At 41.2% G+C, this 27,406-nt stretch overlaps 1 protein-coding gene across 1 annotated transcript in view; it reads left to right on the top strand.

Annotated features, from left to right (window-relative positions):
• Positions 1–27,097, top strand: part of PKDCC (protein kinase domain containing, cytoplasmic) — a 38,463-nt gene extending 11,366 nt beyond the window's left edge. The window contains exons 2-7 of the mRNA XM_027893504.1: positions 5,372–5,494; positions 8,547–8,818; positions 12,613–12,692; positions 13,543–13,650; positions 23,425–23,598; positions 25,860–27,097. Coding sequence (XP_027749305.1) covers positions 5,372–5,494; positions 8,547–8,818; positions 12,613–12,692; positions 13,543–13,650; positions 23,425–23,598; positions 25,860–25,945 — 843 coding nt within the window. The 3' untranslated portion in view covers positions 25,946–27,097. The remainder of the gene's footprint in view (positions 1–5,371; positions 5,495–8,546; positions 8,819–12,612; positions 12,693–13,542; positions 13,651–23,424; positions 23,599–25,859) is intronic.
• The last annotated feature ends 309 nt before the right edge of the window (positions 27,098–27,406 follow it).

Below are 27,406 nucleotides of genomic sequence, written 5' to 3'. Positions count from 1 at the left end.
GGAGATGCATGTTACAGGTGTGCAGGTGCTTTTGGGTTGAGTAGGTGGGGCAATGTATAAAGGTATTTTAATATATATTTTAAAAAATATATGAAACATATTAAAGTATATGTCGTGTATACATTTGATATCAAAACACACATACACATACGTGTCATATATACACACATATATACATAGATATATGCCTATGTGTATATGTATGTAAATACTATCAGCAATGAAGGGAAATATTTAAAACATGAGTTATTAATAGATCTTAGAGTGACATAAATGTCTCAAATCATGTATTGGTAAATCATAGCTGTATCAGGCAGTGCTGGGGGTTTCTGCTCTCCCCGGGACTGTTTGAGTGCTCCAGGGATGAAAGGTGAATCCAAGGACTGGTTGCGTAAAAATATTACATTCATTTAGCAATAAAGTAGCTTGTAAAATGGGCTGTTCTGGTTTTGAAACATAGCAGCTCAAGCAAATGGCTCATCAAAAGCTACCAGTGCCAGTGGGAACTTTTTATTTCCCCTGGGCACTGAAGCAGTTCAAAATACAATCTCGACACAACCAGTTTTGATTAAGTAACCCTGTGTCCATGTATTTTTGAAAAGAAAGGATGTGTCAAGTGTTGACTACTGTTGCTCTTCATACAAGTGAGATTTTATTTTATTGCACTTCTCCATTGTGGGCAGTGCTTGTAGTCAGTGTAGGCAAGTCCAAATTAAAAAAAAGAGAGTTAAGACTCTGAGAGTTACTTCTGGTATAATGAAGTTGAGCCTGTCACTTATGTTACAGTTGGTAGCAGTATACTTGAAGTTCTCATTCCTGGGCTCATGGAAATCTCATGTTCATTAAAGAAAAAAAGGGGAAATTTCCAGTTCTTGTGGTTGTAGAAAAAGAAAAACATTCACAGTGTGTTGTAATCTTCAGGGAAATGGCGTGGTCTATACAGGGGCATTTTGCCCTCCAGCAGCCAGGGCAGTGATCCTGCCACCGCCTGGCAGCAGAGCCAAGCTTAGCCGACAGAGCCCCAACTAGGGAAAGTGTTTGGAGACCCCAGTTAGAAAAGGTGGGTCCTACTGTTCCCGACTGAGCAACTTCCATAAATGAAATGTAACACTTTGGCGGTGGTTCTGCTTGACATTTGTTTTTCTGAAAGTCTGGCCAGGGGTGCCTACACCAATGCAGGAGGGCTCATCGTTTGCACAGACTTACCCAGCTGATGACAGCTTAATAAGCTTCTTTATTTTGTGTTTTTATTCAGTAAGCATGTTGGCTTTTGTGTAGAGGATGACCTCTGCTTTTGCCCTCCCCCACTGCCCCAGCTCCTCTGAAAGGGGCACCTCTGTCCCCTTAATTTGTAGTAAAAGGGAATTGTAAAGGGAGGCGAACTGACCAGCTGTAGGGACATAGGCTCCTACAATTCAATACAACTTTCACAGAGGCTGACCCTCTGTGGTCAACGTGCTAGAAACTGTTGGTAGTCAGTGGGAGTTTTGGGTACAGAAAGCCTGATGCAGGACTGAGCCTTTACGACCGAGAAAATCCGAACGGTGAGGGACTAGTTCAGTAAACAGGGCTACTCAAAATGAATTACGGCACATGATGTGAGAACAGGTCAACATTTCATGTCTGGCGTACGTTTTTCTAAACAGGCAGAAAAGCATCCCCGTATTGTGACTATTTTGCTATTAGATCCTACACAAAAATATATCGGGATGGCATTTAAATGCAGTGACTCGAGATAGCAAAAAGATGTGGGGTTGTATTTCTTTCCATTCACTTAATTGGAACCATGCTGATAAAGCGTATGAAAACCATCACTCTTGAATATGTCTGAAGTGTAGCTTTGTGACGCTGAGAATGATGTCCAACATAATAGAATTTCAGATAGAGAAGATATTTTGGCTCATCTTTTGCTTCCAGCTATATTCAGTTTCCCCGTGTGGTTATTTTACTTGTTATTTTATGCACCAGCTATCTGTTTCTTACTTCACTGTCTGGGAATACAAACCATTCTGTCTCATTTCTGACCTTAAAATGGATTGGACAAAAACAAAAGGAAGTTTAAAAAAAAAAAAAAAGTGTTTTGGGTAGTACCTCTGTACTTGTTTCTGGTGTTGTGTAAGTCATCTTCTTAAATAAATGGCCCAAGTATACAGAATATATATATTTATATAGATGCGAAATATTCCCATCTTTTATGGAATATTTTACATATATATAAACATATATATTCTGTATTTTGTAACATCTGTCTGCTGAGTGTTGGTTCATCGGGAGGGGATAAATGTAACCATTTTAGTTGTTTAACTGGCTGTTGGGGCTTGTCCAGTTTGTAATCATGGTAATTGCACATACAAATATGGCCATGTAATTACATGTGCATTTTTGCATCTAGTTTCAGGAGTTTGTTTAGAAAAATATAAATGCATCCCAATAAATCCATTATATCTCAGACTTTTGTGCTTTTGTAACTCTATCTAATTATGTAATAACACTGCATCTGAATAGGTTTCGCTTAAGTAAAAGCAATAAGGAGCTCAGGTTAGATTATATATTTTTTGAGTTAGACCTATACTAACTTGCCCAGTAGTGTGTTTTTCACCATGTAAGGCTGATTAAGTTCAGGAGTACTTGTGCAAAAAATTTTTCTTGAGAGAATAAAGAACAATTTAGTATAAAATCAAAACTGTATCAGGTTATTTAAGCTTCCATGATGACTGAAATGATTAATGGGTCTTAATATAGTAAAATGCACAGTGAATACTCAGACACTCGGGCAGTGAAGACTTTTGCCAAGGTACAAATTGGACACTCGAATGAAAGATTTGCTTATGAGTAATGTTCTGAGAGCAAACTTAAATCATTATTATTACTATTGACATTCATGAATTGAGATAAAATAGACGCAAATAGGTACTGTAATTTCTACTTATGTGATAATATGCACATAAATTGATAGTAAGAATAATTTCTTAATATTTTGTGTGTACCAACATATGTGTTTTATGTTTTTATAATCAAAACAAAGGGGTAGTTGTTGTTTTGTTTTCTGTATTTCTGTTCCCCGAATTGTTTTCACAAGTGTTGAGAATGTCTAATGAAGACTGATACCTTTTTTGTACTCAGTGTTACTTTGAGCCAACAGTTATTGCGATACTGTTATTTCCCAGCCTGGACTGCTTGCTGATTTCCCTTATGGTTTTTTCCCCCAATGGATAGTATTACTGTGCTAAAGACAAGAGCTGAATTCTGCAGCTGATAGAGAAACAGATGCTAGATTTTGACACTCAGAAGTGAGGATTTTCAAACCTACTGAGATTCATCCTGCCTCCTTAGTCTGCCCACATGCAAGAGAGATGTGAAATAGTTGGTAAGGACCACAGAATCCAACTTGTCCCTGAGAAAATAATACATATATTGTATTAAATATTTTATTTAATTTAATTTTTGGTTAGCTCAGAAGGCTTAAACAATTGTGTTGATGTGATCCTCTAAGATAGGTTTTAGCACACAAAGATTTAACTCCTGTCACTAAGCTGCAGAAAAGTGGTGTCACAGATGATAAGTTACAAACCCAAGTCTGGTCTGAATGGCTCTAAATTAAGAAATTACTGCTGTTGATATCTTTGTCATGGTCGTGGCAGTAAAGACAAGGGTCTGTTTTCGTACTTCAAATGTTCATGTTGGCATCTATCACAAATTCTCTTTTTGGCATGTTTTAAAAATAAAATCTTCTAGCTCTTTTTTTTTGTTTAGGTTAATGTCCGTGTTTAAGCAGCTGTTTTGAAATACAGTGCCATTTTTACACCAAAAAGAAAAATTGTTTACTTCTTTTACATTTTCTGGCACCCTTTTTTCCTTTAAATGTAGACAGCTACAGTCAAAACTAGCAGCGTGGTTCATAACAAATCCTGTATTTGCTGACTTTAGCCTGGTCTGTGCTTTTCTGCCTGGGAAGGTCATAAGCCGTAAGAATGTGCTTGGTACTGGAATCTGCTCAGAGCAGCCGCGTGCAACCTCAGCTCGCTCCCTCCAGCGATGGCACTCGCTAGCCTGGTTCTGCTTTCCTCATGATTTACTATTGGTCCCTGTTCTGGTCTGCATGAACCTGACTTCTTCTGCAGGGCCATAGCTGAGTCCTCTCGGCACAGAGGAGCCTCCTGTCATCGTTCCTGAGCTTTTTAACTAAAAGAGGTTTGAAAAATCAGATCACTCAAGGCAAGGCAGCAGAGCAACAGGGCATTTTTTAATGCTGCGTTTTCACACAGGTCCTTTTACTGTATGTTTTATTTGATTGGGGGCAGAGATTACATTTAATTTTATTTCATGTGCATGCCGTTCTGGCTGGAAAGTTGCGATCAGATCCTTATCAGGCTCATTTAACAGGCTCTCTGTCAGGGCTTGGCAGGGAGTTTGTAAAAGCCTGTCCCCCAGCCCTTTATTGTCCCACTCCATATAAAGCAAGACATCTCTTCTCCATGGTCTTTAAATACTCTCCTTGTGCAATTATTTGTGCAAGTAAAAATCATTCAAATGTCCTTGGAAAGCAAATAAAAGAAGCTGGAGCATAGCTGAAATTGTCATTTAAATTCTTTTAAATTGCAGAAACTACTGGCAGACAGTATTTTGGAGTATTTGCCCTGCTTTAATGATACTGTACACAGAAGTCCATCAGGTATAGTTAAGTGGCAATTTCTGTTTCTGCATTCATTGATATTTTAAATTTTTTTTTTTTTTTGTCGTATATGTTTGTGGTTTGTTGACCCTGTCTGGATGCAAGATGTCCATCAATGCCACTCTCTCACTCCCTTCCTCAGCTGGAGAGAGGAGACAAAATATAAAGAAAGGCTTGTGGGCCAAGATAAGGACAGGGAGAGATCACTCAGCAATTACCGTCATGGCCAAAACAGACTCAACTTGGGAAAAATTAATTTGGTTTATCACCAAATCAGAGTAGGGTAATGAAAGATAAACCCAAATCTTAAAAAGACCTTCCACCCACTCCTCCCTTCTTCCTGGGCTCCACTTCACTCCTGATTTCCCTGTCTTCTTTCCTGAGCAGTACAGGGGCATGGGGAAAGGGGGTTGTGGTCAGTTCATCACACGTCGTTTCTGCAGCTCTTTCCTCCTCGCAGGGAGGACTCCTCACACTCTTCTGCTGCTCCAGTGTGGAGTCCCTCCCACGGGAGACAGTCCTCCATGAACTTCTCCAGTGTTGAGTCCTTCGCATAGTTTACAGTTCTTCATGAACTGCTTCAGCGTGGGCCCCCTGTAGGGTCACAAGTCCTGACAGAAAACCTGCTCAAAACCTCCTTTGGGAATCCACATGCTGAGGTACATTACACTGATATTGCCTGGTTGTAATTGTTTTCAGCTCTATGGCTATTGCTACCAAGACAGCAATGACATCCCAGACACACTGACGACCATCACTGAACTGGGCTCACCTTTAGAGATGATTCAGCTTTTACAGACTTCCTGGGAAGACAGATTTCGGGTGAGTAACAACTATTTTATAAGGACTCTTAAGAGAACGAGCAATACAAAATCATATTATGAAGCAGGGGTTATGCACTACTCAGTGCAATGCACATTCATTAAATGTTTGTTTTGCAAATGATTACATCTTTATTTAGAAACAGTATTTAGCACTCCCTTTCTGCAGTGTTGAAGATACTGTGCTATTTTGTCTGTCGATGTTATCTAGTTGTAGCTAGTTATATGGTTTTTACATGATATCTTCAAATATTTCTTTTTTGTTAAAGCTTGAGGGCCAGGATTTTTGGCGTTGAGCATTGTGCTCTGCAACTGGGATTTAAACAATAGAAGGATGTTACATTTCTCTCCTGATCCTTATCATAGGTTTGTTTTATAATTGTTTTCTACTGCTTCCTGCTTTGTTAGTTTTTTAGTGGAGGAAGAGTGAAATAAATGTACACAAATCTCAAACCCAGTTTGTCCACCGCGTTGGCAATTTACCAGGAGCATGAAGGTCACACTTAATTTGTCCAAAACGAAGCCAGACTGCAGCAATGCTTTGATCAAGACAGCGCTGTCTCGCTTGATGTATGTTGGGATGTGTCGTTGTCTGAAGTTAACTCCCTAGGACGTTGAAAGGCAGCAGCAGTCTTCATCTAAAACACTTTGGATTGCTTGGCTGCATCTGTGCCAGAAAATTAAAAGTGCGCCTGACTGATCTCAGAGTCGAAACAGCAAGGTGCAGCCCACGTCTGCGCTATTGAATTCTTGCACTCTCTGAAGGCTGCAAGCAGGATGCCTGTCAGAAATGGTCCCTGGGCCATGCTGCCTTCTGGATTGTGTCTGGGGAGAGTGTGGGAGAACAGCCTTGGTCCCAGTCAGACCCAGAACAGAGACCCTGCTAGCCAGTGTGCATGTAGGATTAAGATTCTGTGCCCAGGAACATTCCCTGGCAGAGTTTATTTTACTGATACAGCTGAAGCAAGTGTGTTCCTCATGCTAAGCTTCAGCTTCCTTTTCCTGAAAGAAACACGGTCTTGATAAGCGGTACAGGTACTCATAAGGGCTCCCAAAATACAGAATCACCTGCCTTTGTCTCTTCTCATCCAGGGAGTGCAAATAGTGGACTGTGACAGCAATTATGTAGTAAGTAAATGACCAAGAGATATAGTGGATTATGGGTAATAAACAGAGAAGTTTCCTTCCAGCATGAATATTTCCGAGTGAGCAATTGCAAAGGGAGATGAAAGTGCTGAGCTGATTCACAGAGGTAGAATTACAGATGAAACGTTCCTGTGACTACTGTAATGAAGTCATGCTCATTAGTTTGTCTAGGATGCAACTAACATAAAGAGGAAGGAAATAAAATTGTGTTTTCTTGATATGTGAGATTTGTTTGTGATCCAGTCCTGTAAATGGCTGCATAAATACATGAATTTATTCCTACAAATGTAATTTCCTTGTGTTGAGGAACTCAGCAGTAATCTGAGTAAGCCAGAGGTGTGTGATATGGAGCAAAGCCTTCATCTCTGTGCTTAAAGCTTGTTGTATGGGGGCATTTGCAGTCTCAGCCTGGCAGCAGATCTGCACAGCAGAGCCTGTTGGGACAGTCACACAGGTTGCTGGTGCAGGAACAGGCGCTTTTTGGCATTTGACTAAAGGCAGTAATTTCAGATGACAACCTGTGTTTTTATTCAAGCTTTTTTTATTCAAGTCCTGGGTTTGTTGCCAATTGGAGATATGAATATTTGGGCTGGATACACTTTTTCTATACAGTGTAGTGAGGGATAACACATACGTGAGCACTGTGTCCTTCCAGAGGGAGGAAAGCGTGGTCAAGTTTGGCATTCCATAACCAGACCTATCTACACCTACAAGCATTTCCATGTGAACTATGGTATCCTGTAAGTAGGAGAAAAAGGTTCTTGTCTTGTCAGCCAGGAGAATGAGTATGTAGAAGCATGAGATAGTCCTTATGTCCCACAAGTGATGGGTCTGTGAGGGATAGTTTCAGATATCCTCTGCTTTCTTATCAAGGATGTGTTCAGGTGTTCCCCTGAGCGTATCGTTTATGCCCCAAGATTAAATTTGGATTTGGCTCCTTTAATGCATGTGCCCTTAACATTGTATTTTAACAGAAAACAAAGATTATGTATAAACAGTAAAAAGCTTGCTAGACTGAATAAGACCTGTTATTAATTTAATACATAAAATAAAAATTCCAATGTTTAACTGTGCTCATATTAATGCTGCATTTGCATTAATAGGTTACATAGTGGATTCTGAAGGAATGTATGAATTGAAAACAGTACTCTAGTAAGGGGGCTGAGTTCAATGTTCATTGAATTTGCTGTCTAATAACAGTTCCTCAAGTTACAAACCTGCAACTGAAAAGTGAAGCATCAGCGCAGAGCTCACACCACAGCCTCAAAGTGGTGTATGAGGGTCCATCAAGACAGACCCACCAAGGCAGACAGATGTATGTGCTCTACCTTGAGGCATGGTGAAGAGTTACAAAGGAGCTGTGAAGCTCCTCTTTCTGGGAATTTGCTTCCTTCTCCCCTGGAAAAAGCCAAAAGCCAGAGGAACCAGTGGAAAAAAAAATTATAAAAGCAGTCAAAAGGCACGATCAGTACAGAGGCAATACAGACACTGTCTGCAGTTGGGACTCCAGGCACGGGTGCAGGGCGGTCCAGCCAAAATTTCCAGGCCTGGAGTTTGTAAAAGAACAGGATCAGACTGTGTGGTCAAGGCCTGTGTGTAATGTGTTATTAAAAGTTAGTGCTTTTATTTCTATTAAAAGTAAGAATAGCAACAATGAGCCCTGCTTCAAGAATAGTGTGGGAAAGCACTGGTAAAGAAGCTTATTTTTGGTTCAAGTCTCTAAGGGTTTTACAATCAGCTATGTTAATCCTGTGAAAAATACCTTGGTTGTAACATTCAGTTTTGAGGATAAATTATAATGCTTATGTTAAGTCATATAATTATGAACATATCTTCAGCTAAAGTGGTTTCATTATATACTTTACACTGAGAAAATAATGCAAGATACCCCTGTTTTTGTGTTGCAGATATGTCTCAGCTTAGTTCGGCTTTTGCATTATTTGGCTCACTCTCCTCTTGGCTCTGTGACATTACTGGATTTTCGTCCTCGGCAGTTTGTGATTGTGGATGGGGAGCTGAAGGTGACAGATCTGGATGATGCCAGCATTGAGGAGAGCTCTTGCACCAGTAACAGTGACTGCTTCATGGAATTTCCTGCGAGAAACTTCACCCTGCCCTGTTCGGTTGAGGGACGGTGTCAGAGTATGAATGAAAAGAGGAATCTCTACAATGCCTACAGGTATGTGATTGGATAAGGTAACAGAGAATTAAGAGGGGGCCTAAAGCTCCAGCATCCTTTACAGTTATTCCTCTCAATAAGCACGTACTGTCTCAAAACCAACACCCAAGAGTCAGTGAAGCTGTGAGTAACTGTTTAATTTGTGAAAACATGTAGCATTTATAACTTTTGAGAAGTTTTGCATACTCTGAGTGTGATTCACCACTCAGTGGGTTTCAGCCAACACAGAATCAGACTGAATTCTTCACACAAGTAGAGATTTTCATGGTAGCGAATCAGAAGCACTTGTGGAGCTGGGGCCCCACAAACTCTGTGGTGAGACAATTCCAGCAGCTCTTTGGTGTGATTCAAGAAGGGTCATCACGTGTTTTCCACCACCAGCTGAGTAAAGGGCTGGTTTCAGAGACAAAATTAGAGCTTAGTTCACATCCTGCACTCTGGCTCAGTGCTCCTTGCCTTGCTGAAACCTGCCATGGTAGGGTGATAACAACCCTGGTGCAGCCATGGGGCTACCAAAACCACCCTCAATTGCTGAAAATCTGGGGTGTAAGCCCAAACCTTATAAAGCAAGAGATGGTCTTTTCACCCTCCCCTCCCAGCTCTTGGTCTCTGTGGGCAGGAACTGGGAGACTCACTCCCACTGTTGTGCGCACAATGGGGGACACATAGATGATGGGTCACACTGGATCGGTTTGCCACACTGAGGAAAGTATTCAGCTGATGCATCCATGTTTGAAATTTCACTTTAAGGGTGCTTCCAGATTTACAACTGAGCCCTTCTGGGCAGTGGTTTTGTGTTTGTGGTCTTGGCTCTCCCCCACTGGCCATCGCTCCCCTCAAAGGGCTGAGTGGAACTGTGTTGCTGCATTCCAGGGACTCAGTAGTGGATGCTCAATGCTGTGCTCCTCCTGCTGCTGCTGCTCCATTTGATAGGCACTGCTGGGACGGGCAGCTGCCTTGTCTGATCCAGATAGGAAGATGGAAATCTCAGAGCAGAGCCATGATGGTGTGCTCATTTCTTAGACTTCCCTTTCAAATATCATGCCATTCACTGCCTGCCAGACCACAGTGAGGAGAGGCTGCTCCAAAGAGAGCCTTCTGCTTTGGTCCCAAGGCGCTCATGGGCATGTGTGTTGCATTAGCTGACCACACTGAAATGGGCTGCACCACATGACAGCCATCTGCAGTTGTACAGTGCAGTATTTAGTGTGTCCTGCAAAAGTTTCCATTTCTATTTGCTTGGCTTAAAGATCTTGCTTAGCTTGCTAGCTTTTGGTTAAGACTGTTTTACTGGTCTGGCTAAGAAACCTTTAGTAGGCACCCATCCATCTTGGTGGTAAGTTAGGGATATGTCTGCGGTGTGGTGGGCTTGTGGCAGGTTGCTGGTCATGCTGAAGGAAGTGGTCTTTTTTTATTACAGTTTTTAGTATTGCCTTTGAACCACTCACCAGCATGTATTGCACACACAGTGGTCCAGTGTTTTCAGCTCCTGTTTTAACTTAATATGATAGAGACAGTGGGGTTTTGTTGAACAGTGTATCTGTGTTATGGTAGGTGTTGACCACCCACTCTAGGGCATTAGGACAAACCCTATGCACCTGTCTCAGAAGGTGAAATCCTCACTTCATTAGGGATAGGCTACTAAATTTCTTATTTTCATGGATGCACTCTGTTGTTCTAGGCGCAAAGGTTGCCCTCAGTAAAGGGTTTCTGGTGCTGTTAGGTAGAAGCAGCAATATGTTGAATAATGTGTAAACCCCCTGTAATTTTAAAGCATAGCACGCCCTAGCCTTGAAAGCATACTTAGTCTATCTAGCTGGTTTCTTTATGAGGTAAATAATTAAAGGAGAGAAAACATTTGGGAAAAACCTCTACTATGCAAGAACTGGCCCATCATGACTTTCAAATGGTTACCTCCTGTCACAAATGTGTCTCTATGGGTTTTCGTCCAAATGTTTGGGGGAACAGTTTTCAAAAGCACTGGACAGTTTTGAAAGTAAGCATAATTAATATTTTAAAGTAGTAACCAACTCTCCATCATTGACAATCCTTAAATTAAGATCAGATAGTTCTCAAAAAGAACCAATTTGTAGGAACAAATGTGAAAAGATCTGACAGTCTGTGTTATGCAGATCACAAGGGATGCCAGTGGCCCTGGAATCGATGAATAACAAATGTTTCTGCAATTAAGTTGTGCAGATGCCAGTGTCTATACATGTCAGAATTTCTCATGTGGGTGTTTGCATTAGAACAAGTCGTATATTTCTGTAGCCATGGAAAAACAATAACCTCCATGACTTGCTTCCAGCCTGCATTTAGCAAAGTAAATGACGGCTACTGAATTTTTGCAAAGAGCTATTCACAGTCAGTTGGACTCTGCTTTAGGGATAATCTCTAAGCAAAAACAGTGAGGTAAAATTTACCAGACAAATTATTCATCACAAATGTTGTGCTGCTCTTCAGATTTCTGTATGTATTTATATTGCCTGTTTCACGCTCACTGTTAAGGAAACCTACAAGGGGATAATCCCAGTTGGGAAAATCATAAAATACTGGTTTTGTAAGGGATGAAAAAGGGAGGTATAATCTCAAGGAAATATTCATTGTATGAGTAGAATGTCAGCTCGATAATACCTGCATCTATGATCAATTTTTGGTGTCAGTAACTTTATTTTTTAATATGTGTTAATGTAAGGCACTGCTGGTCTCCCTCGAGTATGAGTCCCTGGGGATTTCCATTTGAGAATGTGGTCTCTGTGTATGAAAAAGCGTTTACTTTACTTTGCAAGTTAGATGTGAAGCAGGAAAATTTCTCAGTTGTGTTCATGTTCTTTTCTTTCGCTAATATTTATGTCCAATAGTTCTGTTGATATTGTTGATCATCAACTGTCCATCTCCATCTTAGGTTTCTATGACACTACTGACTTTGTTGCAATAAGTAGTAATATTGGCAGAGTAATAGAACTTTAAAGGAAGAATATGAAAATTAAATGTACTACTAGTGATGGTAAAGGCTTATTGTTTTTTCTTTTGTAACTGAAAATACTAAAGTGGAGTGGTGGAATCTCCTTTTCTGGAGATACTCAAAAACCATCTGGACACAATCCTAAGTAACATGCTTTGGGGGTCCCTGCTTGAACAAGGAGGCTGGACTAGCTGACCTCCAGTGGTGCTTTCCAACCTTACCCATTCTGTGATTCTGCGTGTGTGATTCTGTGATTGTACATCCACCAGTGAATGCCTACATGAATGCACCTTGAATACAGATAAATGATGAGAATAGAGAGGACATTCTGTATTCCAGTGGTGTTAAAACAGTAGAAGAAGGTTTTCTCCTGTCAATTAGTTTTAAAGTCTAACAAAACTGTAGAAAATAATAGTCATTTATTTGAAATGAACAGAAATATGATTTATGCACTTCCAAGGTCTGAAAAAAAAAAAAACAAACCCAAGACTTCTGGGATTGATGGCATCCTTTTAGTTTGTTAAGGTACGGACAACTTTGCAAATAGTCACAATCTATGGGGCTTCACAGCAAATTGCTGTATTAATGGAACATTTAGATGTAGGTACAAGGCAGTCTTGTGTGTAACAGCATAGTCTAGGTATGCCAGACAGCTGTGTGAATAGTCTCAGCTATGTATTTATTTGACTATAGAATATGATCATATTTCCTGAATAGGTCAGTGGCATATAAATAGTAGGAATTTTATTCCTTATGATGTTCAGGAGTTACCAGACACTTTTTAATTCTTTAAAAAACAATTTCAATATGGATTACTTTTCTGTTGCAGGTTTTTCTTTACCTATCTTCTCCCACACAGTGCTCCATCCTCACTGAGACCATTACTGGATAAAATAGTCAATGCAACAGGTAATCACAATAAACATAGTAATGGCAAGTACTTAGTTTTTTAGTGTGACTACCGTGTTTGAGATGGGGAGGGTACTGTGTTTATGCTCACTGCAATAGAACCAGATTGTTTTTCTATTCTTGGTAAAATTACTTCTGTACAGAGAAGACAAGAAGGGCCCCATACACCAGAGAAATCCCATTTTGAGATTTTATCTAGGCTTCACAGAGGTATTTGCTTCATCCTGGCACCTCAGCGCTCTGGGGTGAACTGCATCAGAATGCAGTTCCTTGTGGGACTTGGAAGAACTTCTGTCCCTAAAAAGAAAAGTTTTAATGGTAAAACCCTGAATACATCCTCGCTGCCAGTGATACCCGTGGTGGTTTATACCTCAGAAACCAGAGGCAAGTGACATTGCCATAGATCTTTACTGATTACCAAGGTAGTGCCTTTGAGACAAGAGTAGTTGCATGTGCCTGTACATCTGATTCAAAGGTTTTTCAGTGGATTGTTCCAGTGTGCATCGAAGGGGGAAATTAATGACGCTGGGCTGTAGCTAGTCAACAAGAAAAGCTTTGGAGTTCCCTGTAACTGGCTGAAGTTCCTCCCTTGGGAGGAGCTCACCTCAGTGTTTTCTGCCCTCAGGCCTGGGGTTCCCATCTGGATGAGCCAGCCTCTGACACACGTGGGTCATGTCAGGTGTGAAACCTGATATGTACTAATTTTGGGATTTCATGTCCAGATCACAACTCTGCCATGGAGCAGGGCACCACGGGGCTCTGATGCTTAGGGCTTTATTCAAATGCAACCTCATTTTGTCCTATGCAAGATGCTCCTCATCTAACTCATTCTTTTTCTGTACCTTTAAAGGAGAGCTTCACTGGGGAATAGATGAGACAGCTGCTCAGCTGGAGAGAGTTTTGAATCTGTATAAGAGTGGGGAATACCTACAGAACACGACCCGGATGCCAAAAGCTGGTAAGTTGGTCTTTCTTGAAACTTAAAATCTGAGAGTTTTGTCTTTATTTTGAGGCTTGAAGGGGCAAATGTGCAGAAAATGGGCTCAATGGTCCTTGAAATGAGGCATGTGATAGTATTTTATCTGCTTTTTGATTCCTGGAGCTTTCTCAAACCCTTCTCACTGAATGATGTAGCTGGACATCAGTAGGTGTCAGCAGGCTGTAATGGGAACAAGGAAATCCAAAGGGAGCACTGCTCTCCTTGACAGATTTATGGAAAGTGTGTTTCATCACATCCACATATTGCTGTTGGGAGTATCAAAACCTGCCCAAACATATATTGCGGAGAATCTAACCAAGATGTGGTAACCCTCCATGGATTTCCTGGGACTTATAGGAATTTCTTGTAACACAAGCATTTGTAGGTGGGAAGAATAAAATTTTTACTTCCTTTGCAAGAGAAAAAAAGTGTGTCCCTCAGCTTCTGCTAGCAATAGAATAAATAAATAAATAAATAAATAAATAGGACAGGATGAAAACAAAGCTGTGTAATAGAATCTTTTTCATAAAATCTCTGCGTGCTACTAAAACTGTGGTATGAAGTGAGCCCTAGTCTTCCTAGAAGGGGTAGCTGAGGAACTGAACATTAAAGAAGATTATGTATGCTGGAAATGACTGTTTAGTTCAACAATTGTAGAAGCTGTTTTGCAAATTATTTTTGTGTATGTACAATATTCATGTCAAACTGTCAATGTAATTGACTAAAAGTTGATAGGAAAATTATAGCTTTTCTGCAAAAGCTCAGTAAAGAGGGAAGGATGGGTTCTAAATGAAGATGAATGTTGGCACAGGGAGTTTGAAAAGTTCAGTGAAGCATTTGCTCAGTGAAAGAAACACAGGAGTCATTCTGGTCATAGCACTGTTAACCTCAAAGGGCCATGATACCAGGGATGAATTTGACCCACTTATCAGAATAATTCAATATTTATTTTGTTGTAAAATTGGCAGGAAAATTGTTGCAGGTGTTCGTTTAACTTTCTAATTTTCATCTTTTCATCACAATCTGTGCTGAGTGATGCCTGTCAACACAGCAAAATTATTTTCAGCAGTACAATCAATAGTACAAACACGTCCTTTGTTGAGGAAGTGCCAGGAGGGCTGAAGTTGTTCTATAGTGCAGGTTGATTTGAGATCTAACTGCTGTATCAGGACAAGATGAAATTTTGGATTTTAGAGGTCTGTCATGTTTATAAAGAATCTCAAGGAGAGAAGCTTTGGACAGCGGTAGTAAATGTAACAGTGCAGGTTTCTACTGATACGGAGCAGAGCTCCATGTGTATTTGGCTACTGTAGTAATTACACATTTTTGTGTTAGTTTAATTCTGTAGAGTCCTGGATAATATAACACAGAATCTGCTAGCCATGTTTGGGGTTAGTAATGCCCTGCTCTGCGAGGAACCCTTTTTATTTGTAGGACACTGGTCATGGACTTAGACACTACAATGAGACCAAAGATGTTGAAAGTCTGTAGGTGCTCTGTGTGACATATGTGACTAATCTACATTAAATACCTTGAGTGTAATACTGAATTCCTTGATAGGAAAATGTTCTCAACCAATGGCAAGCCTGAGGAATCGGGTATCTTACTGGAAATTATACTTAAAAGCGATGTGTTCTCAGACTTAGCTGCCATGTGTTTAAGATGTGCAGGCCTGTTTCTTGTTTGTTCTAAGGCTACTTTAACCAAACAGAGAAGGTGTTGTAATTTATTTCTATTTTAAGACTCCCTTTACTTGCCAGAGAAGTATGAAGAAGTTGTATCAGGAGGGTAAAAATACACCTACATACCTATTTGTATCATACTTATTTCAAACATGTCCTTTCCTCAGCTGATACTTGACTGGTAATACCATGCTGAAATTAATTTTTAATATTCTCAATCCAGAGATTATGGAATTAGAATTTACTAATTAGAAATTGTCCAGAGGTAATGGAATGAGAAATTCTCCTGTGGTACAGGGAAGTTGCAGGAGAGGGTGACAGGTGTTCCCAGAAGGGAATCAACCAAGCAATCAACCTCTTCCACTGGCAGGATGCTCCCAGCTGAGGTGGCATCCTGACCACCGAAACCAAGGCTGAACAGTTGAGCAGATTAAATATTTTGTATTAATCTTGGTGAGTAGTAGAGGGATAGACAGGAATTAAAAGGAACAACTGTGATACTTTTCCAAGCTGAGGTCCTGCTTTGGCCCTATTTTTAAGATTGTGGGATTTTATAAAATATTTTCTGCGTTGCTCTGCAGCATAGGGAAAGTTCAAGGAGAGTGTTTTTCAACCGAGTGCTAAGTTAAGATAAAACTAGAGATGATCATTTGATTCTCAGACCAGATCAGAGTTAGTCAGCCTTGCATTCATATGGTGGTGTGCCAAAATCATAAAGGCACAAGCTTGCATCAGTTTTGCTCTAGATGATGGAAAACTCACAAGGTGACTTGCTTCCAGGATTTTTGCTTTCACAAATAGTAGAAATGGCAAGAATTGCCAGTCACCTGGCATCCAAGGGCTTGTGACAAAATAAGGCCTTTCTGGTCTAAAAGCAGAACTGAAGGAGAATTCAGATCCGAGAATTAGAAGGTTTTGTTTTGTTTCTGAAAAGAAACTACAGAAGGTTTATGTAACGGTGCTTCAGAATTTGCCTTAATCTAAATGCTTGGAATTACGCATTGTCTTGGATAGAGCATTGTAAATTTGTAGTAGGAAAAAGGAGATCATGATCTTGGACAAGTGATCTAAGGCTGCAACTAAAACATAAACTTTGAAGAAACAGTGTGTTATCTATCTGAACTTACGTTCTTGAAAGGAAGACCTCCTCCAGTGAACACCACAAAGTGAGAAAGGTGATATTGATAAGCAGTAGGGAAGTGACACGAAGAAAGTTCTTGTCAGTCCTAGTGTTCCCATAAATAAAGTTTAACAAGATGACATAGTCATATTACAGAAGGCCTTGGATATTAAGCTTTCACTGTGCTTCAGTTGTAAAGATTTTATAGTGCTGTAAATTATATTATGCTCTGGACTTTGGTTTAGTATCTTGGAGTAGAGGCGCAGGAGACATTGGATAGCTATGTATGTGTTCTGTAATCATAAATCACACTACTGTTAATGTTGATATAGGAACATTGCAGTGTTTAAACCAACACCACGAACAAATACTTTTATATTCCATTGACTGTTGGCCTCTCTTGCTGGAATCCAGAAGAATGTAAATTAAAACAGAAACTATGTATTTCTCCTGACATATTTTATCTAAAAATGATTAAATAATTCCATTAATTGTCCAGATAAGAAAACTATAAAAAAACCTACTGATATTCATCAGTAAAGTCATGCCCCAGTATCAACATTTTTATTACTTCAATCAAGGGACAGTGATTTGTACCAACTGAGTATCTGGCCCTTGAGCTAAGCCCTAGCCCTTCAGCTAACTAAGAATTTACTCAGAAATGCATGAAATCAGCTAACACTAGTAAATTGGATAGCTTTGTTATTCATTAAAGCTAATAGATGACCCATTATTAGGTCTGGGGGTGTGCAAGCCCACAGAGAGGCATAATTAGCTGCTGTTGTTAGCTGAAAGTACATTCTCAAAGCTAAAAAAGCTGGACATAAAGCAAAGACACTTTGTTTTCTTTGTCCCAAGACAATTTGGCAGGATTATGCTGTATATAAATATTTACAGTACAACAGTGTTTTGAAAAAAATATTCTGCAGGGTCACTATAGCAACCTGCTTAGGAAATTGTAAATCCACCCAAGAATTACTGAAATTGAGGGGGGGATGTGTGTTTGTGCACGTCTGTGTGAGAGAGAAATTTTGCAAGGCTACTGGAATATTGTTGGAGGCAGTTTCTATATCCTGTGGCAGGCCATAATTGAAAGGCTGAAAGTATGCTGCTAATGGTGCTTGAAGGCTCAGCTGGGAACTTACTGCAGCCCAGTCCTTGCAGCCCAGATTCCTGCTTTATCTGGCACTCGTGCCTTTCGTGTTCCTTTCCCAGAGACCTCGAGGCTGAGGGGGAAAGGTGCACAAGATTGCACGCACAGGCAAAAAATCTGCGTCTAGACTCTGCCTTGCATGCAGGGCTCTCACATCAGGAGCTGGGCAATTCCAGCATGTGGGGAATACAGGAGCAGGTTCCTTTGCACCCACAGGACACTGGTAGTACGGTGGGGCTGTGTTGCTCACATGTATCTCCACCATGGGGAAAACAAGGTGTTCTGTTCACTGAGCAATGTGTTCTGCTGTTGCTAAACCTCTTTGTGTACAACTTGGCAGTGTGCGGTAGAATACCTTCTGCTGAGGTCCTCAGTTCCTTTCCAGAACACTAAAGGCCAAATGTCTTTTATAAACCCCATAGGCATCTGTCTTCAAGCCTAAATACCGTGCACACGTGACCCTAGACAACTCTTAGCTTGTCTACTGTCAGCATCATTATTTTTATGTTTATAAGTATTTATAGGACCATTTTGGGCTAGTTGCCTTCAGTAAATCAGTGTGTGCTGAAGGGTGGCTGTGGGTATGGAGCAGCTCCACAGCCCAGTGAGCAGCCCTGGGATGTGTGGCATGAGGCAGGAAAAATGCTCCAGCTGTGTCATGTTAACAGGAATAAAATGTAAGAGAACATGGTGTTCTTCTCCTTATTTATTTGTGTTTCGGTGACAGCTTGCATACCGACTTAAATATGGCTCTACTGTAAGCACAATAGAACGCATAAAAAGAGACAAGCCTCACTTTGCTTCCACCCTGCACTCAGGAAGCAGCCAAAGGACGGAAATACTCACCAAAGAAGTAGTCCTATCTCTCAGTCTGACAGCAAACCCATGGCCTGCCTGGCCAGCCTGTCTTTCTGAACAGTTGGGATGCGTCAGAAATGATTGAAAGCAGAGACACATGGGATACGCCTACCCTCTCATTTTCTCAGACATACCAAAAAAATAGCTTTCCGTAGCAAACTGTGCATAGGGCTTTGCAAGGCTCGTTTTCAGAAGCACGTTTAAATGTGAGGTATTGAAATATGAGGAAAATTTCAGCGTAAAATGAAGCGTACTAAAAACGTAAGTGTACTCTTGTCTGTTTAGGATGTGATTCTGTTCTCCATAAGCTCCCTGGGAATCGGAGGGGACCGTTTGTAGAGCAAAACACTGCTCAGTACCACTTTTTGCTGATATTGGCAAGATCAGGCTCTTTCTGCTTACTTGTAAGCAAAGCAATTAAAAGCAATTCGAGAGTCGACTGCTAGTGTTCCTCTTGAGAGCAGACAAAGAAAAGGAGGGAGAAAAAGGAGCAACATGATTTCTCTCTCAAGGATGAACATTGCTCTGTCTGTGTCATTGACCCACGGTGTATTGGCAGGTGATAACTAGAAAAGAAAACTGGGCAAATCTCCAACAAGTAGCTGTAGTTGGTAGTAAAAATGCAATCTGGCTGCTGTGGCTGAAATAAACGGTCATTAGGACTGATTAAAGTCAGATTTAGGGTGATTCAGACAGGCTAACAGAGGGAAACCACAGGCGGTTTCACATAGTTTATTATATACTTGTGGAGTTCTTTATATAATTCAGTCTAGTACCGTCAAAATGAGTATGTTTATAGATTGTAGTTGGCTTTGAAACAATGCAGGTGAATTTTCATCTGAAAAGGCTTAGAGTAAGAGTTTAATGCATTGGCTTTCTTTTATAGCTGTTGCACTGGTCAGAGATGCTGCAAGTTGCTTTTAAAGATGCCTCTCTTGTTACAAGAAATAAGTGAGCTTGGTTTGAGTACCACTGTGGCCATCATAGGGGCTGGCTAGCATGCTGAGAAACTTCTGAGAAGATTTTGGCCTGATCAAAGTCGAGTGTTTTGATTGATCAGAACAAACTCTTAAAAACATTTTAAGGCTACTGAAAATATAACAAACACAAACTTCTGAGGATTGGCCAGATTCAGCATAGGAAGACATTTTGAAGTTTAAAAATGTTTACAGGTCAGAAAAATGTTTCACAATAGGATTTATTTGTGTAAGTGTGAGCTTCTGTATTAGCTACCATATGTTAAGCTGGAGTAAATCCATTGTAAGAGACATCAAGATCAAGCTTACTGCACTGCATTTCTTTGCTTCAATCCTCGCAAAATTAGTAGATGGAGGAAAGGATTCTTTTTCTGTTGCGATATGAGTAGAAACTCCTTGCACTTCTCTGATCTGTTCCTTGCCATTACCTTGATAGACTTTATATACTCTGTGTCAAGCTATGTGTATGTATGCAAAAGTGTAAATTTATGGCTGCATTTATAGTATTAGGCAAGCATTTATTGGTTTTAAACACCATTAGTCTGGAAATTGACCAGAACTTTGACCTTTTTATGATGTGATTTACTGCCGTGAGCCTTCAAATTCCAAGGACTCCATTTAAGCAAGTTTCAGGTCTTGGCAGGACAAAAACCTGAGCTGGAGCTGTCTTTAAACCATTGAAATATTGCTTAATTGAGCGAGTAACTGCACTGTAGTGACCAAGATGATAATTTAAAGTGTAAGGGAAGCCTGAGTCTCTTGAGAGTTGAAGCTAATGTCATTGATGGGGGCACATCTCAAGGGAGGAGCATCCTTTGGGAGGGTTCTTCTAGTTCATGTGAGAGGAGTGCCATTCTTCGCAGCTCATACATATAAGAGCTAAAGGGTCAGCTCCCTAAATCGTCACTGTGCAAGCAAGAGATTTCAGGGATTCACTGTGCAAATGGGCAAGGCAGCTACCTTGCTGTGCTTGAGGCAGAGTGAGTTTTGAGAACACAAATACAGTTTTCTCAGACCAGCCCTTGGTTGGTGTTGCAATGAGTTTCTGCAAAGTTCTGACTGTAATAGATTAAGAGGAGATCCCATGTTGGCTTTCCAGGGCAGTGGGAGTGCCTGGCCGGTTTGGGAGCACGAACCAGAGTGCACGGCTATTGTGTGTCCCACTCTCTGCTCCTTGTGGCTGAGGGATGCTCCTGAGGAAAGGTACTCCCAGGCAGCCATCCCTGCTGTCTGCCATGCAGTTGAGGAGAGAGACTGTCTTCCTGCCTTTCCCCCTCACTGCATCCCACTCCCCTCCCTGCAGGCAGCACAGGTAGGAGAGTTAAATCCCCAGACTGCAGGCATTCAGCGGTCTGTGCCAGCTTGAGGGCCTGCCAGCGGCTGCCTTTTTGGAGCCTGTATGACTGTGTGCTTTCACTTAAACTCCAGTGGCTGTATTTTCACCTGTCTGGTGCTTGATGGTCTCACAGCCGAAGGAAAATGCTCTCTGCATGTGGGTCATGCTGCTGTGTACCTATTATGCTGCCTTGTTCCCTTGAGTCGTTGGAGATGGTTGTCACTTTCCCTTGTGTAGGAGCTGGCAGGGAGCAGCAAGGAGAGTAGGGGCAGCCACAGGACTCTGCTGCATGGTGAGACCACCCTGCGTACTGACATGGCTGTTTCCATCCTCTCTTGCACCCACAAACCAGGACCTTACCATCACTATTGCAGTTATTGTTGGCCAAACTCTCTTGATTAATGTGTTCAAGCTGCTCAAATGATTTACTAGGCTTGGTCACCTTGAAAAAGTCGATGGAAAGGGAGAACTTTATCTCCTACCTCTGAGAGAGCCTCAGGTCATGTAAATCATTGCTGCTCTTTTGAAGTCTGTTTGCATCAGCCAAGAGCCTAACCCTTGACAGCTGTGTCAGGAGCAGTGGTGAGAAGGGAAGTGCTGTTGGTGTGTTGAGGAGCATATTTGTGCCCAGAAGAGTTTAAGATTGGATAGTAATTCAAAATAAGGATCTTCCAGACGGACTTCTCACTTGCATGGAGAAAAATACACGATGTGATATGAGGCTGCTCTGTATAGTGCCATGATGGCATGCTAAGGGATGCTGCAGCTCCCTCCGAGCCCCAGAGTGGAGCCTGTCACACTCCAAAAGTGCCATGGGGAAGGGCCAGGCACGCTCCCTTCTGACACAGAGAATCAGGCAGCTGCTTCACCCTCTGCTGCCACAGTAAGGACCATCCTTCTGTGAATGTCCTCGGTGGTGTTGGACTTGGCATGGTGCAATGTTGGGTGACGCTTCTGTTGTGTGCAAAGAGGAGTTGTGAGTAATCGCATTTTATATCTAGTCAACATGGCACATATGCTGATACAAATGGTTACATGTGGTGCTAACTACAGTGAATTGATTTTTTTGCTTTTAATTTGTGCACATCACATTACTGACCTTGGCTGTTAGGTACAAATCAATACTCAGCAGTTGCCATATGGAGATAGGAAAATATTATTCTCTCACATGTAATTGTTGTTACACTACAGTTGATATGGAAATTGGAAAAAAAAGGGACTTTACCTATCCAGACAGTAGCAGTTTGATTTCTGCTCTGATTTTTATTCAGAAGAAATGCATATATATTTTTGATGGAGAAATGACCATTTGTAGTGTGGAACTACATTTTTTTTCTTCTTGTGCATGAATCTATGTTTTCTGAATTATAAAAATTCTTTTGCTTTTTATTTAACTGGGGCATGATGAGCTCTGATTTTGCTTCTTGTTTAGGAATGTTTCTTATGATACTTTTAATGAGCCCAAGGCTTAAAATAGAATGCATTTACTGCATTTATTTCCCACTGTTCCAGACTCTGTGGTGTGAATGAGCGCTTGCAGAAGTGTACTTCTTTTCCCAGTTGAAATACTGACAGTTTAGAGTAGTAGACACACTCACTTTTGACTTGGTGGTGTTTGTACAATGTGCTGTATGAAATATTAGCAGGCTGAATCAGCAAAGCCGGGCTGAAAATGCCTGAACCGAAGTGACTTAAGAATAGGCTATGAGTCAGGGTAGGCGGCTCTGGTTTTCATAATAGATAAAATTAGAAGAAATACAGAATGTATTTAGTTTTTTTGAATAGGACATGGAAGGGAGAGACAGGAGGGAACCATTAATTTGCGTGTCTGGATGCTAAATAGAAATGTTTATAATGATTAGTTGAATTTGCTGATGCATTCGTTAGAGAAACCCCCGTCAGCGGCTGGGAAAGTGAGAGGAGCTGTGAACAGAGAACAAGAGGCAGCTCATAAAGGCAAGTGAGACTGAATGGCAGCCAAGGGAGAGGAGCAGTCGGCAGGGCAGCGCAGAGGCGCTGGGCGAGGACCACGCTGACATGCTCCCGTTACTTTTTCCCCCCCCTTCTCTTCAGAGACCTGTCAAGTGACTCCTCTTTTGTCCTAATCTGAGCAAGCAAAAAAAGTTTGCTTAATTAAAAGCCTGTCTTTTCTTCCTTCTCTAAAGGAGCCGGAGAAAAATAGCGTGCTCTTCTGAGGGAGAGGGAGGGTTGTGAACGCCTGATCAGGTCTCACCCTGACAATCCTGCTCACTGTTGAGAAGTAGGACAGTGAGTCAGTTCATTCAAGTGGATGCTGTTTATTCAATGGGACATTCTTCCTGTAAAACTCCTAATAAAACCAAAGCCTCGCCTACGCAGTGGGGAAGGGGAAAGGGTTTTGTGCACAGACTGTTTATTTACAGACACTTTCTGGAAAAAAGGTGAGAAGAAGAAAGGAGGAAAGGAAAAGGAAAGTAAGGTGCAGAGCTATAAACACGTTTGGGAGTAAACCAGGGCTGGCACACTGTAACCCGTCAGCTTTTCCATCACATATCCTGCTCCTAAGCTCTTATAATAAACCTTGTCTGTTAAAAACAAGCAGTTCACTGGAGCTTTCAAAATGATTGCTTTGCTCTGGTTATTTGCAGAGTACAGACGGGTGCCTGAAGCTTTTATTCCTGATGAGAACTACAGATGCTGGCCATCTTACCATCATAAGGGCTGCCTCCTCTCCGTGTTTGATGTCAATGAAGCCATTGAGATCTGTGACAGCTACTCCCAGTGCAAAGCTTTTGTCCTAACTAACCAGACGACTTGGACAGGTAGGTCATGGATGCTGTGGAGCAGAAAGCAGCATCTGAATCACCTATTCTGGCTATGTTAAGTGTTTTAATACAGATGGGAGTGTGTGTTGTGCTGGGCTGTGGGAGCCACAAGTATCTAGAAGTAAGGTAGTTTCTGGAGCTTCAGCTAAGGCAGTTTCATTTTTGGTGAGGTTTCTCTTTGCCAGCTATCAGGGGAACAGAAACTTACAGACAGACTCACAGGAGCTGGTACTACTTGGCTACAGCACATGGACCATAATTTACCAAAGCACAGGATCTGAAATTTTATTCTAAAACACAGTAGCAGAAATAAAACCTGTGACCTGTTTCCACAGTTAAATGTGCAGGACATAGTCCAACATCTGGATTTAAATAAATCTTTCCAATCCATATGGTTGTTGCAGTGTGAAACAGAACTAAACAGGTTCTGTGTATCTAGCTGCGACTTCCCAGCTGGTGTCAGAGATGCCCTGGCACTGGTGGGAACACTGTGCTTTTATGAGTAGAGCTTTGGCTAAAGGATGATGAGAAGGGAGGGTTTAAAGCCTGGTAGAAGAAGAAGTGGAAACAGAGGTAAAAGTAGAATTAGACCTTCCAGGGGAAACCCTATTTGCTACCACAACTCATTTTCTTGTGTAACAGAATACACTTGTTGAAAAGAGCAATACGTTTTCCAAAAGGTCTGTGGTTCCCCTGAAGGCAGGCAGGCGGTGCCGATTGGCATCAAGTGTAGAATTGGCCCTGGCACACTGCTGCTGCACCAGACTTATGCCTATTTCAAGCAACTCCAGAGCTATCTGAGAAACAAAAATGTTACACTCTGTTCAACTACCTGAAGGGAGGTTATAGCCAGGTGGGGGTTGGTCTCTTCTCCCAGGCAACCAACAATAGGACAAGGGGACATGGGCTCAAGCTCTGCCGGGGGAGGTTTAGGTTAGATGTTAGGAAGAAATTCTTTACAGAGAGGGTAATCAGGCATTAGAACGGCCTACCCAGAGAGGTGGTAGATTCACCATCCCTGGAGGTTTTTAAAAAGAGATTGGATATGGCCCTTAGTGCCATGATGTAGTAACTGGAGTTGGATCAGGGGTAGGACTTGATGATCTTGGAGGTCTTTTCCAACCCAACCTATTCTGTGATTCTGTGATAAGTCTCTGCTAAAAATTCCCCCCAGCTGCAGCTCCAGAGCGGATGAGGGTTTCAAAGAGCTGAACGCTGCAGCCATCTCCCAGCCCCGCAGCCCTTCCCTGTGTGCCCAGGACAGCTCCTTGCCCCGGCAGCTGGGGCCAGCCAGCTCTGCTGCAAACTGCAAACCAGCCCTGAGCAAACTGCACCCCACAAGAGTAAAGAAAAGAGTCATGTTTCTATGATGGACAGAGGACCAAATCCATGTTCTTTCATATTCTTCCCCCAAGATAAAACCTGCACTGAAATGGGGGCGAGTTTTTCTTCTGCACTGGCTGGTTGTGGACACAGATGTGGAAAGTAGCTCTGTGGTCTTTGCTGCAAGGAAAGGCAATGATGATGCAGGTCTGTGGGGCAGCAGAAGCTCACTGGGAGGCAGGGATGTGAATAAGGTTCCAGGTCAGTAAGTGTGGGGAGATAGAAAACCATGCTGTGGCTCCCACAATACCAAAACTCAGCTCCCACAGGCCTAGGATATAAGTGTGGCAGGTGCCTTACACTACCCATGCTGTTACGACTAGTTGCTACTTTTTGTGTAAGGAATAGAAACCTTGTTCCAGCTTGTGTAAAGCCCAGAGCTACGAAGTGATTGGCAAGACCTATTTTGGAGAAACTCGTTTTTAGTGTACATTGCACTGATGAGTTTTGTAAAGATTCAAGTATGCAAATACGATTCTGCTCCTGTACAGTCAAATCAATGGCCTTCATTTAAGCCCTTAACTCAAGCCTGTTTGTATCAGTGGGAGAGTCTTAAAATACTTTTTTAAAATTCATGTGAAATTTATATTAAAATCTTTAGACCTTTCCTTCTTTTATTGTGTTAGCTGTGCTCAGCTGTATCTTGACCATAATTAGGGAAGAGTAAACATACTGAAACCAGGGGAAATTCGGTGTCATTTTAGACAAAAGCATTTCGGGTTTATACCAGCTGAAGTTAAGCAGGAGTTCAGTCTCGCATTGCCTGAAGAGTGCATAGGTTGAACTGGAATTTGCAATGTCAATATTTTGACGTAGACAACCTTTTGCTCACTTGTAAATATTTTTTCTTCTCCCCTCTTTCCTATTTAATGCAGGTCGGCAGCTTGTCTTCTTCAAGATGGCCTCAAATCATATTGTGCCTGATCCTGACAAGATAACATATGTGAAGGTGACAGACTGACACCTAAAGTGGCTCAGTCTGACATGTGAGTGATAAGAGCTGTTTGTGTATAAATATAGGCAGCTGTTAGGTAGAAGATGGCTGTGGCTGGTGAAATAATTGCACTATTACTCATTCTAATCTATAGAGTGCTAAAGGAAACTTTAAAGAAAAAACCTGCATGACCAGGATGAATGTGCAATAAAATAACATTTTGAAAATGTGATTAAAAAAACAGAAAAAGAAAAAACAAAGCAAAATACAAGATATGATACACTGTTAGAGTATAATTTTGGTTATAAATCACCTGGCAGCTCTAGCTTTTCTAACCAAGGTTACCACAACATTTCTGACCTCTACATATGTGTACAGGGATGAAAGTTGATAATTTCTATGGGAAGTCTGTATCTTCCATGCTGATATTTGTTTGGGCACATACAATCACAACAGAGTAACTGAAGCGTGGATAGCAAACGTTACTGAGGACAATCAGCATTTGTGTTAAAGCTATCGAATACGCAATGCCGGCATATTTGTCAAACGGAAGGAACTGGTTATGTTTAGATTTGCAAGACTGTAACTAATTTTCATTTTTGCTTCCAAAGTTATCATAAAGTTTCATTTTTAATTTGAAAGAGCCATTTTGTAGATCTAGCAAATCACATAAGCATATGAAAAGTCCCACTGAAAGGGTAGCGACTTACCCAAGTGCTTTGCTGGATAGGCCTAGGCATATGCTTACAATTAAGCCCGTGCTTAAGACTTTTTTTGAATCAAATTTGAATTGTTCAAGAAGCCACATCTTTGACAGACTGGCAAAGCAGTCCAGCTGGTGGAACAGTACTAATTTAATTACTGTTTTGCAGTTATTTGTACCTTTTATCATCAGATCCTTGGTTTTCTAAGGCATCGCTTGCTAATTCTTAGAGTGAATGAAGTAAATGACCTTAATGATGTCAAATGAATGCTAGCCTTAATTCTTTATAAAATGTGTCTTACAGGCATGGTGTGTCTAGAGAATTTGCTTTCAGTGAAAGCAATAAAGTAAATGCTAAAGTGACCAATGTCATACTGTTTTGTAGTTTGTACAGTCAGGAAAAAATGTGCTTTTGTTTTTCAAATTGTTTATTTTTGTAAAAAAAATAAAAGACAAATAAAATTTCTTTTATTCTTGCTTTTTTTGTATGTGCGTTTCAAGTAGATGGCTAATTCCGCTGAAGACTTAGACATAATGTATTGTATTTAAACTTAAACCTGGGATATTTTTTTCCAGAAAGGACTGTTTTTCCAGAAAGCTTGTTCCAGTGACTCCCAGTGAAGGGTCTGTTTTTGGGGTACTTGGTGGCTTTGTCTGTGTGGTTGCCTGTCACAAGGTGAGCCATGGTTAGAAGACAGCGGGTGAGCAGACTTTCCCATTCTGTGCTTTGTGCTGTGCTGGAACCAGTCTTTTAGCATTTGGAAGGGGCAATGTTGAGAGTAGAA

Source organism: Empidonax traillii, unplaced genomic scaffold (assembly GCF_003031625.1).
Source record: "Empidonax traillii isolate 1590-97213 ecotype Southwest subspecies unplaced genomic scaffold, ASM303162v1 scaffold391:size1093220, whole genome shotgun sequence".
In the NCBI taxonomy this organism is placed as follows: domain Eukaryota; kingdom Metazoa; phylum Chordata; class Aves; order Passeriformes; family Tyrannidae; genus Empidonax; species Empidonax traillii.
The sequence above is the reverse complement of the archived record's forward strand: the minus strand, read 5'-3'. Positions and strand labels throughout refer to the sequence as shown.